The 21,595-nt window shown below is 38.4% G+C and overlaps 1 protein-coding gene across 2 annotated transcripts; it reads left to right on the forward strand.

Moving 5' to 3' along the window:
• Positions 1-112: 112 nt before the first annotated feature.
• Positions 113-20,165, forward strand: LOC139145451 (major vault protein-like). Of its 2 annotated transcripts, none has more exons than XM_070716646.1 (14): positions 113-226; positions 2,165-2,354; positions 5,928-6,247; positions 8,686-8,912; positions 9,512-9,748; positions 10,333-10,452; positions 11,033-11,182; positions 12,007-12,245; positions 12,869-13,066; positions 13,554-13,698; positions 15,523-15,734; positions 16,391-16,634; positions 16,952-17,140; positions 17,760-20,165. In XM_070716646.1, exons 2-14 carry the CDS (start codon positions 2,200-2,202, stop codon positions 17,913-17,915), a joined length of 2,592 nt encoding a protein of 863 aa, XP_070572747.1. In that variant the 5' UTR covers positions 113-226; positions 2,165-2,199; the 3' UTR covers positions 17,916-20,165. The 2 variants fall into 2 exon arrangements, with proteins under 2 accessions (XP_070572747.1, XP_070572748.1); XM_070716647.1 differs by lacking the exon at positions 113-226 and adding an exon at positions 1,078-1,306.
• Positions 20,166-21,595: the final 1,430 nt, after the last annotated feature.

The following is a 21,595-nucleotide window of genomic DNA, read 5'->3' on the forward strand; positions in this document are numbered from 1 at the left end:
GTCTATGCTGCATGCAAAAGAAAGAATGAGTACTCTGTGTTTACATGTGACATCATCAAGTATTGCATGTTGCCAATGCATTGTGGGGCATTTTTAAATGACGTTTCGCATTCTGATTGGTTACGTGTATAAAAGCTGACAGGCAATCTTTTGCTTACCTTGCAAGTTCACTGTGTGTGCATTGCATAGCAGAGGACCGGCGGCAGCCTTCGACATCGGCCCACAGGTAAGACATCCCCAAATATCTAGTTTTCTGCTGACACTGCTCTCAGTTGGAGCTATGTCAGTGAATTCAACAGTAACCAGTAGCAGCTGATTGTACCCAGTTTACGATTTCCTGGTAGCCCCCGCGTCAATCTTGTTCTGCTGCTGCCCAGCTCTATATTGCTACCTCCCCGTGCTAGTGATGTTGAACCGGTGAGGTTTTGGAGGTACATACGACGCCCTTTGCACTCGGTACCCCTTGCCCTTGCCATGTCGCCCCGTCACCAGCTGTCTGTGTGTCTGGATTACATGTTCCGAATTTCGAAACAGTGTTTCCGAAAGCGAAAATTATGAATTGCTCACACAGCAGCGTTCCGTTCTAGTCAAATATGGCAGCACCAACGTGACCAAGGCAGCTGTCAGCTCCACTGCATTGCATTGCAGTGTCATGTGATGAACAAGGAAGTGGGAAATACGCGGCCGTAATCCATTCGACGATCCTTCTCTGCGCTCTTTAGCCTTGCCTTACACATTCGACCATTTTGCATTTTTGTCGACCCGCTGTAGAGGTAGCAGAGGCCTCTCGAGGAAAAATGTGACCAACAATAAAAGACTTTAGCCGGGTTTTTTTTTGGGGGGGGGGGCGTGGCGACTGCTTAGCATGTGTGTAAAACACCTGTTGCTACGGCACCCGGCGTCGTGAATAGAGAGACAAAATGATGAAACGAATGTGAAATCGCCAGGACTGCAAATGCTCTGAAAGTAGTCAAACCCTTTATGCTGACGCTGCTTGAAGCAATTTTGCTTTGCAAGCATAGCTTGTGATTGCGCAACATTTCAGAGGATGAATTACGGTGCCGTGACTCATCCAACCACTTTCTTATAAATATCATGCGGTCCCGGAGCAACTGACACTTGTAGGCTAGGCGCTGAAGTGCACCATTCATGAACGTACACTGCCTTTGTTACAAACATGGATGTTTAGCAGCCTAGTAGTAGAGCTGTAGGACTCTGCAGACCTGTATTGATTAACCAGAGGTTGTCAACAGTATTTTCTCCACTGCCAGGACATTGTGCAATTACAAAGTACTGATCTTTATAAGTAAGTGCTATTTTTCCTGGCTGTGCCGAACGGATCGCCTATTTCACTGTGATTTCATCATTAAGATAAGCTATCGGAAAGAATGGAGGTTTTGACAGGATTTTTTTACATTTTGTGTGGAAGCATTCTCAATGCATTGGCAATCTATTTCCATATCTCTCTCCAGTGCTATACTTCTATGGAATATATGTACCAAAATGGAAAAAAGTTAAGAATCAGCCATTGATATTTGAGTGTTTTGACTTGATATTAGCTTGCAACATTTCGGCTTCAGTTGCCGTGCAATCTTTAGTGTCTGTAGACTCAACTTCCCATTTTCATTGAATCAGGGCCATGTTGATCACCAGGAAATATGACCTGTCATTTCTGCATCCTGACTCAGTAATCGTCACCGATGTGTGCACCCACTTCCACCTTTCTCAGTGGATGAGGCCCCCCAGGCTGCATTCGGAGTACATATGATAGAGCAGGAATAGAGGCTGACAGGATCAAATCTGATGAAGATTCTTCAAGTTTTGACTTGTAGGCTCAATGCAGTAAAATGAGGGAAAAGAGAGTACTATCAGCTGATATCACTGCAACCTATCTGATAGCATACACAGCCACAACCACATATGCTATATACTGCAGTACATTGTACACGTCACACTACGGTGAATTATTGCCCCATTCTTTCGTTTAACCCTTTCACTGCAATGGTTTGTCCTAAACCCATTGTTATCCATAGTAGTTATGGACCTGGGTACAGGGAATAGGGATGAACAGGTTAAAAATGGTACTCTCAATGACAATCTGATCATTTTTCAATGGACAAGTCATCAGTAATTATTTTAATGATTCATTTTGTTTCTTCCACAGATTAAGTGCTTGAATTACCCTTCAATCAGACAGCCATGGATCGTGATCGTTCGAGGGCACGTGCTGGTGGAAGCGATGAGAGCATCTATCGCATTCCACCATTCTACTACATCCATGTCTTGGACCAAAACACCAATGTAACAAGGGTTGTGATTGGTCCAAAGACCTACATCCGACAGGATAATGAAAGGTGAGAATGCTTATTATACCACCATATTTTAAAAATCGCCAGCGCCAAACTTTTGCCATTGTTAATTGTTAGTCAGTAAAAATTTCATTGGCAGAGGAAAGTATTATGTTCGATTTACCAATTTACTCCCTAGGCTAGAGCCATAGGCAGAAAGCATGTATTACTGTTAAACTATAATATATGCAAATTTTCATGTAAGGAATTCGGCACATATATTCCAGGCAAACTAATCATGCAAGAATTTGCAACAAGTCTCTTCACTGCCAATAGCGCTAAAATATCAGCCACAACGCTGAAATTGTGTTTCGATCAGCTTGCATCATGCGATGGCAGGATGAGCAATAACCATGAAATTGTGCAGTTCCATTGGCAGCATTAAAGCCCCATTAGCTTTATCTTTTTGGGTTTCTTTTCAAGCTGGTTTGAAATCAAAAGCAACTTATATGTAAAAATGCTTACTGAAGTGTGACCATCGAACATTTTTCTAACATTGGCAATGCCAACTTACCAACAGTTAAATAATTTTCAATTTGCAAGTCATACTGGTATGTGGCCACCCTCCATGAGTGAGTTTGCAAAACCTGTGAACCACCGACTGAATCCATGCCACATTTTGAAATAGTCACATTGTAAAAGACAAGGAATCAAAAACTCAATCTCTAAAGATTGGACGTTATTATTCTTTTGGCAAAAAGATGCAGCTAACAGGGGCTTTAAAAAGTTGTACTGCAACAAAGGGAGTGTTGCCACTAGGGGGAGGGCCCTAGTGTCTATCAGGTATGATGTGTCATCAGTTTGTCATTACCTCTTCTGGAATGATTCTGTTTGGTTATTTATTATGACCTGGAGCTTTTGTCCGATCTGGACACCTAGATAATTTTGAAAAGAACGTTCCAGTTTAGCTTTGTAATTTTCTTTGTGCCTGCTGGGGTTTCAAGGTTAAATTATAATAGTACAGAGTTGCTATGAAGAGTTATGTAACTACACCTGTGTTAGGGCAAAGATGGCAACAAGGAATTGCTGAGTAAACATGTTCACATTTTCAACACAAACCATAGTCATCCTCTGCAATTCACAGTTCACTGTTGCTTTTTTGTGAGCTCGTTATCTCTTGCAATGATTATCAAAGCAAAAAATTTGCCAAAATTAAAAAAAAATATAATTTTGCTGGTTGCTCGTAGCATGGTCTATTTTTTACATCCATGCTCATAGGTTATGCTAAATTTTGCCTGTTTGCCGTGACGTCATCAGTAAAGATCAGAAGTGAAAGTAATGTGTTCCTGATTTGCATGACAAAGGGCTCAGCGCCCAGATGTTGATAGTTGCAACATTTGTTTGGTTTCCTCAAGAAAAAGCAAAAAAGAAACCCAGCCATGATGTGCAATTTTTGGCCTGCTTGTTTTAATGACTCTACTTATCAGTATTCATTTTGATTTAAAAGTGTTTCACATCTCTTAATTTCATAGCAATATCTGTACCATTTTCAGTCATGTCTACTTGTAGCTTTTGGACATTCATGTCAGACCAGCTGTTGGTGGAAGCTAGTGCCCTCCAATTTTGTCATTGACCAGTTTTGTACTGTAGTTGAGAAATATAATACCCACCAGTATTATCTGCATTTAAAAAAAGCACAGGACAGTGTGAGAAAGCAAATTTGTGACCTCGTTGTTCTCCATTGTGGTCCCATGAATCAATACTTTGCTGACCCATAGCGTTTCCCTCGGTACTTGAAATATACCCACGATTCAATCCATTGTGCACACATATTTGGCTGAATTGTGTAGGCAGCTGCATGCTGACATGTACAGTGTATAGAGATATTTTCAATTTTGGAATCACAGATTTTGATTGAACCAAAATTTGCAGGTAGTGGGTTGTGTAGGCTTAGGTCTCATAGAAAATTGTATTGAAAGGAAAATGTGAGAAACAGGAAATTTCTCCCTCATATTGTGGGTTTTGAAACTGATTTTATTGCAATAAAATTTACAAATGAGCTCATCACAGAGAATGACCACCACATGAAATTAAACCTTTGTAAACACAGGTTATCAAGGCATTTGGAAAATTTGGACACTGTCATCCTGTGATAATATTTTCAACAAGCAATTGTCATGATTTTAAAAGCTTTGTACATGAGTCATAAACCTAATATAGAACAGAGATATCCAGAGTAGAAATCAAGCAAACATGATCGATACATTAGTTTATTGGCATCATTTTGATATGCAGATACCATCAGAGCTGACATCATCAGAACCTGTAAATTTATGCCAAGATTTGTCAAAATTATCATTGAGCTATGGATGTCAGTGAAAATGTTTTGAGCAAAAAAAATTTCCACATGGTTTCCCATAAATAGTGATTTACAAATTCAACATTCTGTGGTGAATTTTTTCACTCAATGAATTATGTCTTAGTATATTACATTTGAAATGACTGACAAAAAGTTCTTCTCTAAATCTTGAGGTACCATTCAAATCAACCGTGAAGGACAATGCCTTGTGAATTGATCTCTCAAACATACGTTGCATACTTTAAATTACAGCCCGATACTCGTTCAATTGCTGAGTTGTGAAAGAAAAGCAATCCTGGTAAATGAATATTCACTGGTATTCTTAGTTCACCCTCCGGTCCTGAACTCTGTTTTGTACGTCAAGTCAATATACCAGGGTGTTCATTGTACCATATGTGTTATGCAATCATCTACTTCAATAACCCAACTGCACGTCTTTCCGTATTGACAAGTCACCCCATTTCTCTTTCAATACGACAGACTATGACTCTTCATAGGGCGGTTGATCAATTCTTGTTTGTTCTACATTGTGCGTCAAGCATTTACTTTGTTACAAATTTTTGACTCGAAATGGTTGCCTTTTATGAACAGTGATTGAAACATGATTTATACAGATATTATAAGAAAGAATCTATGGGTAACAGTTATGCCTCATTTGCATATAATGGATGTTACACCTTACCAATTGTTATGGAAATGAGTGTGGCTTTGTGAATGTATGGAGGTAAAATTTATGTCCGTGGTGAATGTACTGCAAGGTGCCCTCTGATAAAGGGTTGCTTAGCCCTAAATTTACCCTGTGGAGAATAACACCACATCATAATAGTATGACTTAAAAGATGTGTCCCGGGTCTTTCTATTGTTTGTACTCCAGAAAACGAGGTATTTTCATGCATTTATTGAAAATTGTAGCCCTGAAATGCTGTAGCATTTGTATGGCCCTTGTTTGTCCAAAACACCTTGAAGTGCTTTTCAAATTATTGGTAAAATACACAAGAAATGAGCCAACGTTTGATCCATGAGAATTGTATCTGGTCAAATGAATTCTCAGAATTGTATCATGTACGTGTTTTTTGAAAAAGAACTACATGTACACACTGTATGGGTTTTTATTGCATACAGCACTGACCAAGATCGGCATTAGTCTTGGCTTGCAGTGGGATGCAATGATACAAAAGGTATCCTGGTATTATCATTGTCCAGGTACTTTTGAACTGTAAAGCTTATTTTCTTGCTGTTTGATTGACTTTGTAAAATTTCCAATTATAAAATTCACCCAGGGTCATTTTTGGTCCAGAGAAGATGATTACAGTTCCACCACGCCATTACTGCATCGTTGAGAACCCTGCAATCCGTGGTGAAGATGGCAGCATTACGCTGGACCAGCACGGCCAAGTCAGGCTGAACCATGCCGACCAGGAGATCCGCCTCGCTCAGGAACCGTTCCCCCTCTACTCTGGTGAAGTTCTTAAACAGGTGGTGTCTCCACTGAAAGTCGTGACCGCCAACACAGCTCTCAGACTTAGGGCAATCCTTGACTTTGAAGACGATACCGGTACCAAGAAAGTGGCTGGCGATGAGTGGCTGTTTGAAGGACCAGGTATACTGTTATTTACTGTTCCCCTCATCACAGACATCCTTTCATCCCTAGGTGATTGTTTATAGGTCCAACCATACCTTGAAACATATTGGTTTGTGCCAGTCATAAAGGAGTATAATCCTTTCCAGTCGTTTCTGTACAGGTGGAACCACTGATTAAAATGCAAATAATTACATCACATATAATATTGTTTTGGTGATAGGAAGGAGCTCACTTCTTGCAACACGAGATTATGCTATTACTTGCTTGTAAAAGACTCAATCAATGTGGAGTTTTTGGTGATAAATTACACCACATTTTGAGTAAAAAGAACCCAATATTTCTGGCTGGTCTTCAAAAGTAAAGTGAGTTTGTGAAATATTCATTGCCTCGTGCAGCACAAAGCTTCATCAAACCTTTAAACAACTGTCTCATGTAGACTTTTACCAACCCACAGAGAATCGAGGAGTGAACAATTTGCAGATGTGTAGCTACCTTGTTTAGATATTTCCAAAAAAATATGCTTTAGACTGTATACACCAAGCAGAATTGGATTTCTGGTATACTGACATCAGTACATCAGACTCCAGTTCTAGCCTAGAGGGCAGAGCTATCAACATCTGTCAATAAAATTGCTTTGTAGATTTGTATAGGGTGAGAACTATGCTTACTTACATTTGGTAGTTTATTATACAGATAGTGATAATCTTAAATTTTGGTGTCTTGCTTCCTGTGCCAATTACGTTTTTGTCTAAATTTTGAGACAGCAAAATAGGGGACAAAATTCTGATTTATTCGCTAAATTGATAAAGTTGAGAAAAGAAACATGTTCAAGTCATTGAATAAACCTCAACCTACAATAGTTGGATAAATGCATTCAAATTACCGGGTAACGTATGACTTATCAAATCTTTGACCTTTCAGTTCTCAAATCATCACACCAGTTTGTCCTCTAACCCAGATTGACTGAGATACTGACACGCCTTTGACCAGTGAAAGTTTTCCCATGACCAAAGAAAATTTAATGTTTTCAGGTACCATGGGGGGAGGGGGGGGGGAATATGGGGTACATGTATAGGGCTCACTCAAAGAAATTTCTGAAAGAATCAAAATTTAATCAAAGAGGTCAAGAAATGTCATCCATCAAAGGTAACACTGAATGTTATATTTTTACAAGAAATTTGTCAGATCACAGAAATGTTGTGTTGACATTTTGCTGAAAAGATGTTTACATAAAAGCATTTATGAAAATTATTGTCAAATATTTCCTTGTTTACATTAGTGATATGGTCTGATGTGGTCTTTGTTAGGTAAATGTCAGATATTTTTTTAATCAAAGACTATATGTACAACTGTTTTAGATGCTATTTCATTCAAATAATTGCGTGTTAATATTTGAAGAACATTCTCTGGTGTAGAGCTTTGCACATGGCAACATAGGAATCCACGGTACCATTTGATGCATACCTGGATTTTTTAAGAACGTAATTTGAATGAAGAGTCATGAACAGATATCTGCAGCCATGAAATCTTGGAATGTCATGTTGGAAAAAATGTGACAACTTGTACAATGTAATATTTTGACAGAGAAATTTTAAAATATTGCGCGTTTGACAGATTGGTTTTGATAAAATGTGGATAGGATTAGATTGTTGGTAGTTGCAACAATGAACTTTGGCTTGAACTGGTTACCAAACAGGCAAAAAATACTTATCGCGATGACTATCATGTGGAATGTATTAATTGTAACCAACAAACTTCTCAGTTTCATAGCCATTATTGTATGGTGGTGCTGGTCTGCCTTTGGGAAGTCTGTTGCTCTTCAAATGGCTTTGGGAATTAATTATGAACATGAGTTTCGATTCGGTGTCACAACTCTGTATGTCTTATAGATTCATTGTCTGTACAATGTAAACAATTAGCTTGGGTATCACCACACATTTCAATGTCACCGACTCATTGATTAGTTACAATAAACCAGCATGGTGCAACTCTTTCTGGAATGATATCTGAACAGTTGATTGCACTTAATCTACAGTTAGCAGACAGAAAATTAGTAGACATTTTGTCCATTAAAACTGTCTCATGTACAGAGTTGTGGCACCGAATTGAAACCCACCGTAGTTACGCTTTAATATTTTATACATGTATCATAAAAATTTAGTAACACGATGAACAGGAAAAAAATTAACTCACGTATATGCATTGTACAATGTACATAAATCAAATAATTATTCAGTTTGCCATTTGAGTCAACTATGTAATTAACTAAGTAAAGTAAGATTTTCCTAATATAAGATTTATGTCTATACACATAATACAGGGTTCACTTGAAGAAATTTCTAGAAACTCCAAATTGACACAGAAGAGTTGACAAATGTTTAGAGTACACCACACCATTACATTCATTGATTTTACTGTACACCTAACCTTGACTTCATTGCTTTTTTCCCCAACAGGTACCTATATTCCAAAGAAAGAGGTGGTCGTGGATGAAACGATCCGTGCTACAATTATCAGACCCAACCAGGCTATCAAGCTGCGTGCCAGGAAGGAAACCCTTGCCAGGGACGACACTCCCAGAGTGACAGGAGAAGAGTGGCTTGTCAAGAAGGTTGGTGCCTACTTGCCCGGTGCCTATGAGGAAGTTATCGATGTGGTTGACGCCTACGTCCTCACAGATAAGGTAAGTGTTCATTTCATACTTTATGTCATCCGGAAATGACCACATTTTAGCCCCGACCGTGCACCTCATGCTGAATAGTGTGTCAACATTGTGGCAGTGGCACTATTATCTCTCATCAGACCTTCCTCGTGTGTTTGCCCCTTCCACCCCTACCCACCCCTCTACTCCCCCATTTGCCAATGAAGATGTCCGAGTTTGGCGTATAAAACTATGGGATCTGGCCAAACGTGATGGTGGGTTTGGGCCAATGTGACATATGGTGCATGTGGAACGATTCATGGTTCAAGGGCCCAAGATACATGTATGGTTTAGAATATCTACACAATGTTTGCGAGATGCTATCATATATCACTTCTGTGGGCACAGGCCTAACTCCCTGTGGAAAATAGAGACCATATGTCCATGATGGTGTATGGGTTAAGGTAGCACCATAGTACTTATGGAATAATGTATGATTTGAGGGAAATATACTATAGAGAAGAATATTGTCTCAGACAAATGGGCCACTGCCTCTGTCATTTCTGGTAGCCTATGTTCGACTCCCTCCCTCCTCCCCCCATAAATACATATATAGACTAAGTTATTTTTTAAATTTACAGAAAGCACTTCACTTGCGAGCAACCCGTACTTTCAAAGACCAGGGCGACAAACTCCGCAGGAATGGAGAGGAATGGCTGATCAAAGTAGAGGACGCCGAGACGTATATACCCAACGTCTACGAAGAAGTCGTCGGTGTGGTTCCAATCACGACGCTGACAAACAGACAATACTGCGTGATTTTAGATCCAGTAGGACAAGACGGCAAGCCACAGCTGGGACAAAAGAAATTAGTCAAGGTAAGTGAAAAAAGAGGAACACTGTGTAGTTGCATTGATAATTGTACCTGTCATTCTAGAGAGATGTTAGTGTATTGGTTGCGCAGGTCAGAGATTTTGAAACTATACGTAAGGTGAACCTCAGATATTGGAGTAATCAGGTTAAATAAAATAGCTATAATATGGAGCAGCAACAATGCTTACTCTGTGTTTGGAGGGATGTTCCAAGAAGTTGTTCATCAGAAGGATGATAATTCGCGTGAAAGATTGTATTGTATTGCTCCAAGAACCAGGATTTCTTTGAAGTTTTAACATACATTTGTACAGGTGCCTGTATACCAAGCAATGCACAATTAAAGATGGTGTAATATTCTTTATTGATGAATCGTTGTTTCAGTTTTACAGAACTTTGAATTTGGGTTTAAACTATCATTAATGTGATCTTTTGAGAAATAAACATTTTTCTTTGAAAGTTTGAAAGGTCACAAATCAACGTGAAATTTGCATTATTGGGAATGATGGTAATTTTTCGCAGCACATATTTGTTATTATGGCTCACAATTACGATTGATTTAAATTATTTGGTGTGTTTCTTGTCATTTTAGGGTGAGAAATCATTCTTCTTGCAACCTGGTGAGAAGCTAGAGAAAGGAATTCAGAACGTCTATGTACTTGGAGAAGACGAAGGTGTCATCTTGAAGGCCAACGAAGCGTTCAAAGATGAAGTAGGTCGAGTGTTATTGTCTTAGGACATCAAAACTAAATACTATCTGTGATGTTGTGTTTCTGATGCAGCTATATATGGAAAATATCTTCAAGAAAATAAAATTAAACTTGAACTGTTTTGGCCACCCAGTCACAAAAATAGCTATAAATGTTGATTGACTCATACAAAAAACAGACCAGCATGTAGTGTAATTAGCATCAATGATACACTTGCAGTGTTTCATCAGAGCAAGTTCTCTTCTGTACACTTGCAGTGTTCCAAATCGAGCCTTACTTAATGTTCCAAATAGAGCCTTACCTTAATATGCCGGCACATTTTATCTTGTGTGTGCCTGTCTTTACCTGTGATTATACTATGCCTTTATATTGTATCACAAGTCCATGCAATGAAGTATGAAGTCATTTTACCTAGATCAAGCATAAGGGTACAATATTACTGTATGCACACGTTAGGTCATATAAAGTCGCAATTCTTTAGATTTATGCGACACCAGGGAACACACGTATGATGTGAATGTAAAAAAGAAATTCGAATTGCAAGTGCAAGTTGCTTAATGAGAACTAATTCTCAATATCAAGGGTGTTGACAGAAAGCCCGGGGATCGTTGGATGATCCGTGGCCCAGCAGAGTACGTCCCCCCAGTGGAAGTGGACGTGGTCACCAAGAGGAAAGCCATCCCACTGGATGAAAACGAAGGTATCTATGTCAGAGATACCAAGACAGGAAAGGTAGGGCGAGAGTCTTTGTTGAGTGTCCAGCACTCTTATTTTCCTCAAATTCTATCAAAAGTATCCTCCAGATTTTAAGATATATATTCTTCTACCTGATGCTGCTATGTTTGCCAGAAGCAGGGAAAATTTTCATTTCCTAAATTCATATGGAAATGGCGTTGCACACAGCTGATGTGTATTCTCAAAAAAATCTCAAAAAAAAAAATATATATATATATATATATATATATATATATATATATATATATATATATATATATATATATATATATATATATATATATTATATATATATATACGAACGTACATACATATTATTATAGCCCAAATATGGGACTATGTGCGTGAGGGTAGGTGACCATTTGCTTTCCTGACGTCAGGAAGGCAAATGGTCTCCTGCCTCATGGTACCATTGTCCCTTGCTTGGGCTATAATGTTTTCATGTGCCTCTCTTACATAGTTTTCACTCCATATTTTAGGTTTACATACAAATGACAATCATATGCTTTCTGTCCATGTTATACAAAAATCTGTTGAAAAAATAGTGTATTGATATTTTTAAATCAATGTTATGTGGTTTATCAAATTTTTTACACATAATTTTGTAAAAACAGTATTTTCTATTTAAAACATGTAATGTGATCAGTTTTAAATCTTGAAGTTGTCAAGTTGAAAATAGTTCCGGTTCACTTTCAGTCAAATGATGACTGCAGCCTGTGAAATCATCAACAAGTTACCATTGAATCCTATGGAGTGTGTGACGTTTGATAACTGAGGCATGAAATAAATATATAAATGACATCTTCTGTCCCCATTCTCAGGTCAGAGCAGTTACCGGTGAGACGTACATGCTGACCCAAGACGAGGAACTGTGGGCCAAAGAGTTGCCCCCAGCAGTTGAAAATCTCCTTCAGAGCCATAAGGACCCTTTGGCTGATCGCAGTGATCGTTCAGGGGCTGGTGGTCCCGTCAGACAGAGAGAGAAGACCAAAGTTGTGACGTTCCGGGTTCCTCACAACGCTACTGTACAAATCTATGACTACAAAGAAAAGAAAGCAAGGTACGGCTCGGCTGGCAGAAAGGTCCATCATGGTGTTCAAGAGGAAATCTCTCTTCCACTGTATATCCAAAACATCTCCCATTCTAGTTATATAGGGTGTTGACATGGTGTAGTATTTCGCCATCAGACATGGCATATTTGAAGAAAATACTCATGAAGACATTAAGACATTATCTATCAGTTCGTCATTTCATAAAAACTTCATGAAATGCTTGTTATAATTTACTCATAGATGTATGTACTAGGTCGATCACATAAAAATCAGTGTATTAATTTTCAGCTGCACACAAGATATTGAGGGGCTATTCCCAAATGTTTAGATGGTTTCCTATCAAACAAGCTTCTCTTCTATGAAGGAAACAACACCATGCGCAAATTCTCCCCATTCCTAGCTGTCTCCTGGTGCCAATATGTAACCCATGTGAGAAATTTTTGAAGACCCTTAACCCTTTCACCACCATGGTTTTACCCAAACCCATTGTTATTAATGGTGATCTTGGACCTGTTTACAGGGAATGGGGGGTGAACAGGTTAAATTGAGTGGTGAACTTCAAGCATTGAACATTAGGATAAGATAGATTTGATAATTTTCATAATGTTTTCTTTGCTATATTTCCCAACAGGGTTGTATACGGCCCTGAGCTGGTGATGCTTGGACCCGATGAACAGTTCACCCAGCTTTCGTTGTCCGGTGGCAAACCAAAGAGACCAAATGTTATCAAATCGCTGGTCTTGCTGCTCGGTCCTGACTTCTGTACAGACATCATTACCATAGAAACGGCTGATCATGCCCGGCTTCAACTGCAGCTTTCGTACAACTGGTAAGTTTTAAGAAATATGTACTTACCCAACTTTACAGCGTACAAAAGATTTGTTAACTCTGTACAAAAAACTGAGTTTCACATCGGCTTTAGAAAAAAGGAAATGATTGCCCATAATAAGAAGTGGGGAAATTACAGTTCTAATATCTACCGAGACCAATGCACAACAGACATGACACATGATAATGATAATGTATGACTAATATTTAATACTTTATTGGCTTCTGTAATGTAAAATTATTTTTTCCCCGATTTAATGAGACATGTATAAAAAACTTTTTGATAACTTCAATAAAAAAAATATTAAAAAAGTTTGAAGAAATAATACTGACTCTGGGGCGATGTCAATGGGATGGGTTTTGAAAATTCACTCAAAGTGAAAATTAAAAGGTAACCTCACAGTGTCCTAGAACCATATATGAACAAAAGCATGTTTACACAATTACACCAGAACTGACCGTTGATGGTTTTGGTGATATTTTTCCAGGCATTTTGAAGTGAAAGACAAGACAGACAAACAGGAAGCCGCTAAACTGTTCAGCGTTCCTGATTTCGTCGGCGATGCATGCAAAGCCATCGCATCCCGAGTCAGAGGTGCCGTGGCTAGTGTACAGTTTGATGATTTCCACAAGGTGAGAATGGTGTAAAATTTGCCTTTTTTATTGCAGCAGAAGTATATGTCGCTTCCTATGTTTACTTGAGAAATAGCACCATCATGATATGGGCTGATTCGCTCTGTCATCATGGAAGTCGTTCTGTGTGAAACTTACATCCCCTGCCACTGGCTGAGAGACTGTGCACTCATAAAATGGTCACACACTTAAACATCATTCTAGCAATAGAACAATTTCGCTGTCAATACCATCTTTTTGGTAGAACCATTGCAAGTTTATGAGTGGCTGTGTGAATTTACAACTAGAAAGCATTTGCAAGCAAAAGCGAAGTTCCAGAGACCAGAGCAGCGGAAGAAGCAAGAGAATGTGTGACAAAGATAGGTGCAGAATGAAAGGTGCTTTGGATTTTAATATTCAGGGCTGATAGCAGTAAACACCATAATACAACTAAAAGCAAGGCAGTCCGGGGAATTACAGTACACAGATTACAAATGCCTACATGTATGGTAAAAACGCAACAGATACATACGGGGCGACAACGCACGGAAATGTTTATCAGACGACATTCTCGCGAGCCAGAGCAATAATTTTCGCTCCGCTGACCTACGCAAAAATCAATCGCTTGACGGGTAGCGCTGAGTTGTTGCCGTAAAGAGGCGTGTCATTTACAACGATGAGAAGGAAACATCGGACCTAGGCCGTTGAAATTGAGCCACATGCATTTTCATTTGATTAAAAGCACAGACTAAAACAATTTTCATTGCTATGTCGCTGTTTTCACAAGATACTGACCATTTGATCTTGGAAAGTTGAGTTGCTTTTACGTGCAGCCAACGCATGCCGGTGCATGACAGACAGTACGTTCACTATGAATGCCTAGCTCTGCATGGCAGGGCTGTGTGTTTACCGGCGTTAAACGGCCTCCCACCACAGCCCCGCAGATTGATGTAGGAAAAAACGCTGGTGGCTCCTCAGAAATACGGCGGGCAGTTTCTCCGCCAAAACAGCCGATTTTGAGTCCAAATTTTGCATTGATCATCGTTTTCGAGCACACCCACCTCGCCTAGGTACACGATGTGCCCAGCCGCGCTTGTAAACTTAGGGAAAGGCTAATTTTCACTCTCTGGGCGAGCGAGGCGATTGACACGCCGCCATGTTGTCTCATGAGCATTCGGGCGAAACAGTATAGCGCCACGTACGGCGAGTATTTAGAGAAAAATAAAATCAAAAAGCAACAAAAACAAAGCGAAAGAAAGCTAGAATTATTAATAACTGAACGCAATATGATAGTTGAGCAATGCCAAATAAAAAATAAATAAATAAACAAACAAGAAATGCCCGTAAAACCCGTCCGAGCTGAGCGATGACGTCATAAGCGTGTCGCAATGCATTCTGGGTAATTATGGTAAAATTTGTGTATAGCATGTTCTATGGTAGTAAAACCGGAAATAGAGAAAGAAAGAAAGAAAGAAAGAAAGAAAGAAGGAAAGTGAGCAAAAACTAACAGTTCCAGAGCTGGTCTCTGGAACTAATTACCCTTTGCACCCTGATCCCCTGGTACTCTATGACGTCATCGGACATTTGTGTCCGAGCCGGGTTCAAAGGGTAACCTAGTATGTTATGCAGTATCTGTATATATATATGTATTCAAGCTACTAAATGCAATACTATAATCCCCTTTTCAAAGTGTAACCTGATGAATTCTCTCGGCTCCAAAAGATAAGAAATTTTCTGCATACAGTAAGTCATATATTCCATGAAGCCTCAGCAAAAGAGTCAGAGCTCTCATCTCAATGCGTGAATCATTATTTTGAAAAAGTGTGATTTGTCCCCATATTTCAGAATTCAGCCAAGATCATCCGTGCCTCAGTGTTCGGTCTGGATGAGAGACAGAAGGTGCGCGACCGCTTCATGTTCCCCCAGAACAACCTGATCATCACCAGCATTGACATCCAGTCCGTGGAGCCAGTGGACCAACGTACCAGAGATGCCCTGATGAAGTCCGTGCAGCTGGCCATTGAAATCACCACAAACTCACAGGAGGCTGCTGCCAAGTGAGTACCCCCCCAAGCAATCTAATGGAATTTCCCTGAACAACAAAAAATATATTGACACGTGTAGTCTATACGTCACATGTTAGGGAATGTAATGTTAAAGAGAGATTATCATGGCTCAAGTAAAAGGCCCGCTGTAATTATCATCAGTTTCGTTGAAGCATTAATGTCACCTAATTTCATTCATACTTCAATATATCAACATAAATTAGATTTATTTTCGTCACTTTTCAAGAAGGAAAGTAGCAAAATGTCTGCCACCTTTATTATGGTAACAAAATATTGTTACAGTTGATTGCGTCAATAAGTCTTCTAACACATCTTGAATAAGAGAAAAAACCATCAATTTCCCAGACAGTTTTATGATATTGAAGCATACACTGTGGGATAGGATCTAAATATTTGTTTGCAACAAATGTATTCACAATGAAATGAAACCAGAAGAATGTGATGATGTTCACTTTCTAAGCAATGAAAGAAATTGCAATGTTGAAAAAGTTGTGCATGATTTTACAGCATTTTAAGGAAAAGATTCATAATCAACAAAAGTAAAAGCTGCAAGTCTGAGGAATGATTCTCTCACTCTCACTTGTCTAAAACATGTCAAACATGATCGACAAACCTTGACTCCATTCTCTATTTCTGTACCACCACAGACATGAGGCTGAACGTCTTGAGCAAGAAGCCAAAGGTCGTCTTGAGCGCCAGAAAATCCTGGACGAGGCTGAAGCCGAGAGAGCCAGAAAGGAACTGCTTGAATTGCAGGCAAACAGTGCTGCTGTGGAGAGTACCGGTCAGGCCAAGGCTGAGGCCCAGAGTCGTGCCGAGGCGGCCAGAATCGAGGGTGAGGCAGCCGTCCAACAGGCCAAGCTGAAAGCAGAAGCTGCTAGAATTGAAGCAGTAAGTAGTCTTATATCCTTATATGGTCATCTTTGGTTTTCTGTATTTTTCTGATCTGGATGAAACAGTAACTATGGATACCACTCTCTTGTTGTAGTAGATTGACTTGGAGTAAACTTTGAATTCTGATTTGGAAAATAAATGAACAGGTGAATATCGTGGGTGATTTCTAGTTTTAAAATGCAAAATTAAAGAAAATATGACTTAAGTATTAGGTACTTCCCATTTGACAAACCTGTTTTCCAAAATATTTGTTTCTCATTTCATGCGACTGTTTCTCCCCTGAAATAATTTAAATCATCTTTTTTCTCCGCAAGGAATCAGAATTGGAGAGGCTTTCCCGTGCTCGTGAGAGCGAGACTAAGTACTTGAGCGAGCAGAACACTCTTGAAATTACCAAGGTCAAGGAAATGGCTGATATTGAAGTGGAGAAATTCAGGAACATGGTCAGCGCCATCGGAGCTGACACAATCAGAGCTATTGCAGTCTCTGGACCCGAGATGCAGGTATGTGATTCTGTTTCATGTTATCTTCTGTCAAATTTTCATATTATTCATCTGAATCTCGATAATTCACAACACCACCCAATTCTGTGATAACTATAATGATCACCATAGAGAATCATAAAAGCAGTGGCGAGTTCAGTATGAATTGTTCTTCGTCTGCCGTTAGATTTCTCGTACGGTTTTGTTGGTATTTATCTCTGTTCGCCAAGTATGAAAATGTACAGACTGGTTTCGCATGAGAAGGATATCATATTATGGGACGAGAAACAAAAAGAATTCATACACACAGGAGTCAAGTCAATGGAGATTCTTAGCATGGGCTTGACTGTTGAAGTTGTTCATTCACAATTCTAGCATAATGCATTGACACATTCCTAGTTAGGTAACTCATTTTATTTCGTAGAAACAGTAAGATTAATGGAAAGACACAGAAACAATTGGACTCTTCAGGGGATTAATAATTCCAACAGATTGAAAGAAGTATTTTGATCAGAGATGAAGATGTAATCAGCAGAAAAATGTGAGAGAATATTTTACTGGTTACCACCACTCATTCCAATCAGTACGTACTACATATGTGGCGTGATTTACTCAATTTGTTGCGCACGTTTCCCTACAGGTGAAACTGCTGCAGTCTCTGGGATTGAAGACGACCCTCATCACGGATGGCAGCAGCCCCATTAACCTGTTCAACACGGCCCATGGTCTGATAGGAGCCAATGCTTTGCAAGCCCCTGGCAAACCTCACTCCACCGCTGACAGCGATGATGACTGAAAAATTCACGGTGCAAGCATGCATCAGAAAAAAAAAATCTGCTTGGAATTTCACAAGCTCACTTTGATGTGTGCCTTCATTCATGCAAATTATGTATCACTTTTTGTCCTATTCTGTTTTGTTAAGGTGCACATAGCTGTAAATAGCCTCGTAAAAAGTATATATTTTGGTAGTTTTACATATCAAGGACATCACAATCAAAAGGTGTTGTCTAAACTTGAAAACTCTGCAATATTTGGTGCACTTACTGAGTATATGTAATGTATATGATGAGTATATTTAGATTTCTGTAATTAAACATCAAATCTCTACAAATTTGCAATTTGAAAGACTTTAATCAAGTTTTTTGACGATTTCTCTTCATTCTATACCATAGTGCTTTGCCTGATATGCATATTTATATTAGGTTTTCTTGCAGTTGGTATAATTGTGTGGCATATGTATTAATTATTTTGTATCACTCATATAATCACATTACCTATAGAACGTAATGTACCACACAAAACTTATGATTTGTAAGTTCTTTGTAGAAATATATTTCAAACATAATGAAATTTGAAAGGTTCTGTTCAGAGTTGTGTGATGTGTGCAGAAGTGTGTATTGAAGGAAATGTTGCAAACTAACCTGGAATGGTGGCTAGCTTGACAAATGTCATTTTTTCAAAGACTGCAATTGTGTCTGTCGCCATAGAAACTGCTTAATCTTCCATGCCCTCACCAGTGTGATAGAAGCTCATTATCATCATTGCATCAGAACATCAAAATGTGCTCTTATGTGTGAATTTAAAGCTCTAAAACCCCACACACTATGTTTTTGCATTTGAGGTCAGGGAACAAAATGAAGTTGAATATATCGTGTGATTGACAATTGAATCTTCAGATGACGTTGCTTTCAGCCTTTGATGCAAACCACTCGGACATCATAGCAAACTGTTATCCAGGGTATTCTAACAATTTCACAAATGCAAGAATTGAGAAAACTGTTCAACTAGAATTGTCTTTTTCTGAAGGAAAAAAATTGATTACTCTTGATATTGATAAATTTGTTTTAACTAGGTGTTGCCATGGTATTTGACGTAATAATCTTAGTTTATCGAAGATGTTCCTCCCATATGTAAACCTAAATGAATTGTTAGGTGTTTATCTACGCGGTTACATGCCCCTTTACTTGTGAGTAATGGTATCTTTTTTGTTTCACTTAGAAAAATGTAGTTATGTTTACTTAGTTTTTTTATAGGCTGGACCTCATGACTAGAATGACATGTGGCAGCCGACCCATCTCCAGCATTTACATTCATCATTTTAGCAAACAACAGAAAGGTGACTTTCCTCCTTTTCTTGTTGTACTTGATATTTTTCATCATGCACTTCTGCAGAGGATAAAAAAGAGTAGTCAGTTTTCGCCCCATCTTTGTAAACTTTCAGTATTGTATACCCGTGGTGTTCTGCTAGGCTAATTTACATATGAATGTGTGTGTCAATCGTGGCTAACCAATCACCGCTAGAAATTTTGCATAGAATATTAGTATGCATTGAACTCACTGAATATGCAGATTTCGCAACAAGAAAACAGATAAATTCTGATTCAATCGAGATTTTGTGAAATTGTGATTTCATTCTTCACCTGCGAACACGGAAAACATATATAGTTTGCACCAATCATTGCTTCTGTGGTACTTGCGCATATCTGTGCTTTCGTATAATCACCTTGTCACTGATTTTAACTCTCACAAAAATTTGGCCTTTATTGGCAGAATTTTACGAGGATAACAGGTTCAAGTGAATGAATGTAAACACTTCCCAGTAATTTGAAAACAGGTCTTAATTCACATATCCAAGTTTCATAGTATAGTATTAGTAATTGTTATCAATTAAAAAGTCGAAGTTAAGTGCCCCCCCCCCCAATCTTCTTTTTTAAAAACCAGTATGTTTAAAAGGAGATATGCTCGTAGGTTTGGAATTTCTTACTGAGATTCTATCAACAACTAACTTTGATTACCAATTTTGATAAATTTTCATGGACCGTAGATCTCTGTCCAAAATAATGTCAAACATGTACCGACTATTAACAGCTTTGTTTGATATAATTGTTATAAAAAATTGTATATTTAAGAATTGGCAATGTACAAATAAAAGGTGTCTCTTGTTTGTTTGGGTTGGATAGTTTGTTTTGATATGTAAATCCTTTGTGTACTTATATATTATGGAACTTTTAGGTTTCATAGGTGAATAAAATGTTATGAAAACAAATATATATTAATCTTTTGATATTTTAAGGTAGTGCACGCCTGAAAACTGAAAGCATTAAACTTTTGCTCAAACTTTCCTCAGGTAAACTTTTACCCATTCTCTTTCAAAATCGATAATAAAAATTGGTGGTTACCGTGCAAATCCTGGTATTAGCAATCAAATTACATAGCATAACATAACATTTACCCAAAGTTGAAATCAATCCTATAGGGCTATATGTCAGTCTTATTTTGTGATCAGAACTGGTAAATTCGCACAATTAACCCGATATATATTGACCCGAAATTCTTCATTTATATTTCATGTTTGGCATACCTTTGAATCAGTGCAGAAAGTGATACCACGTACAGCTGTAACCGCTGTGGAAATATCGCCAAGTAAACTTGTCACAATGCATTGTTGGGGTGCAAGATATCGAAACACTTGAAAAACTATAACATAATACAACATACGCTTACTACTGTGTGGGTTCTTGTACTCGGAGAGTTTATGATCGCCGCTTATTTTGAATGTTGGAAATCTCCTATTTAAAGGAAAACATAAGGAGACTAGACTAATATGAGTAGTAAGAAGGTGCTTTCTTTCAAAGATATTAGGATAGTGATTCAAAATTTCGTTACATTGCAGAATTTTGAAGAACTTTTCAAAACCGGTTGATATAAATACTTCGAAATTTGCTTCCAGATCGAAGTCTTCCTTCGGGAATAGTATACAATAAGATATCGTATGGTGATGGCTAAATCAAACTCAATTAAAACTTTAACAACGATATGATGCCAAGGATTTTTTTAACAAGTGACCAGAACTGCTGTGACTGATACTCCAAAACAACGCAAAGTCTTCTGAATGAAATTCCATACTGAACAATAACATAAACGAGGAAACAAATTCTCTTCTATAAAAGTGAAAACGACAACAATAAAAGACATCGGACATTATTATCGAAACAACTGCACTGGCGTTGGTATAACTTGAAGCATTGTTGAATGAGAAGCGACACAAAGGAAAATGAATATTTTCAAATCAATTAAAAATATAAAACAACGAAAGGACGCATATCACATTTATGGGGAAAATTTAAAGAACGGATGGGTAAGTTTTCTTCATTTTCTCATCGAACAACTTTGATAGCTCATCAAGACCACAAAACCACACGTTTATAGCACACTTTGGCATTTTCTTTAAAGACACCCTCCTGTATTGAAACACTGTTCAGTGCCTTATCGCCCGGCAGCCGAAAGGGCGCCACCAACGCCAGCAGTTACGCGTCAATATTTTGAAAATTATCACCAATTTTCACCAATTTCTCGTCACAAGACAAACAGAGATCATTCCAAAGTCATCAGGGTTGTAAATTAAATTAGGTTGAAGGCATTTGTGGATGGTGTATCTGCTTTTATACGGGCTTTTAATTTAGTGCAAGGAGAATA

The sequence above is a fragment of the Ptychodera flava genome, chromosome 12 (assembly GCF_041260155.1).
Source record: "Ptychodera flava strain L36383 chromosome 12, AS_Pfla_20210202, whole genome shotgun sequence".
In the NCBI taxonomy this organism is placed as follows: Eukaryota; Metazoa; Hemichordata; class Enteropneusta; family Ptychoderidae; genus Ptychodera; species Ptychodera flava.

Excerpts from the sequence above, each read along its gene's own strand:
- LOC139145451 (XM_070716646.1), top strand. The coding sequence starts at position 2,200 with ATGGATCGTGATCGTTCGAGGGCACGTGCTGGTGGAAGCGATGAGAGC. Across the intron at positions 2,355-5,927 it reads ATCCGACAGGATAATGAAAG|GGTCATTTTTGGTCCAGAGA; the intron begins GTGAGAATGCTT and ends AAATTCACCCAG. Across the intron at positions 13,699-15,522 it reads AGTTTGATGATTTCCACAAG|AATTCAGCCAAGATCATCCG; the intron begins GTGAGAATGGTG and ends CCCATATTTCAG.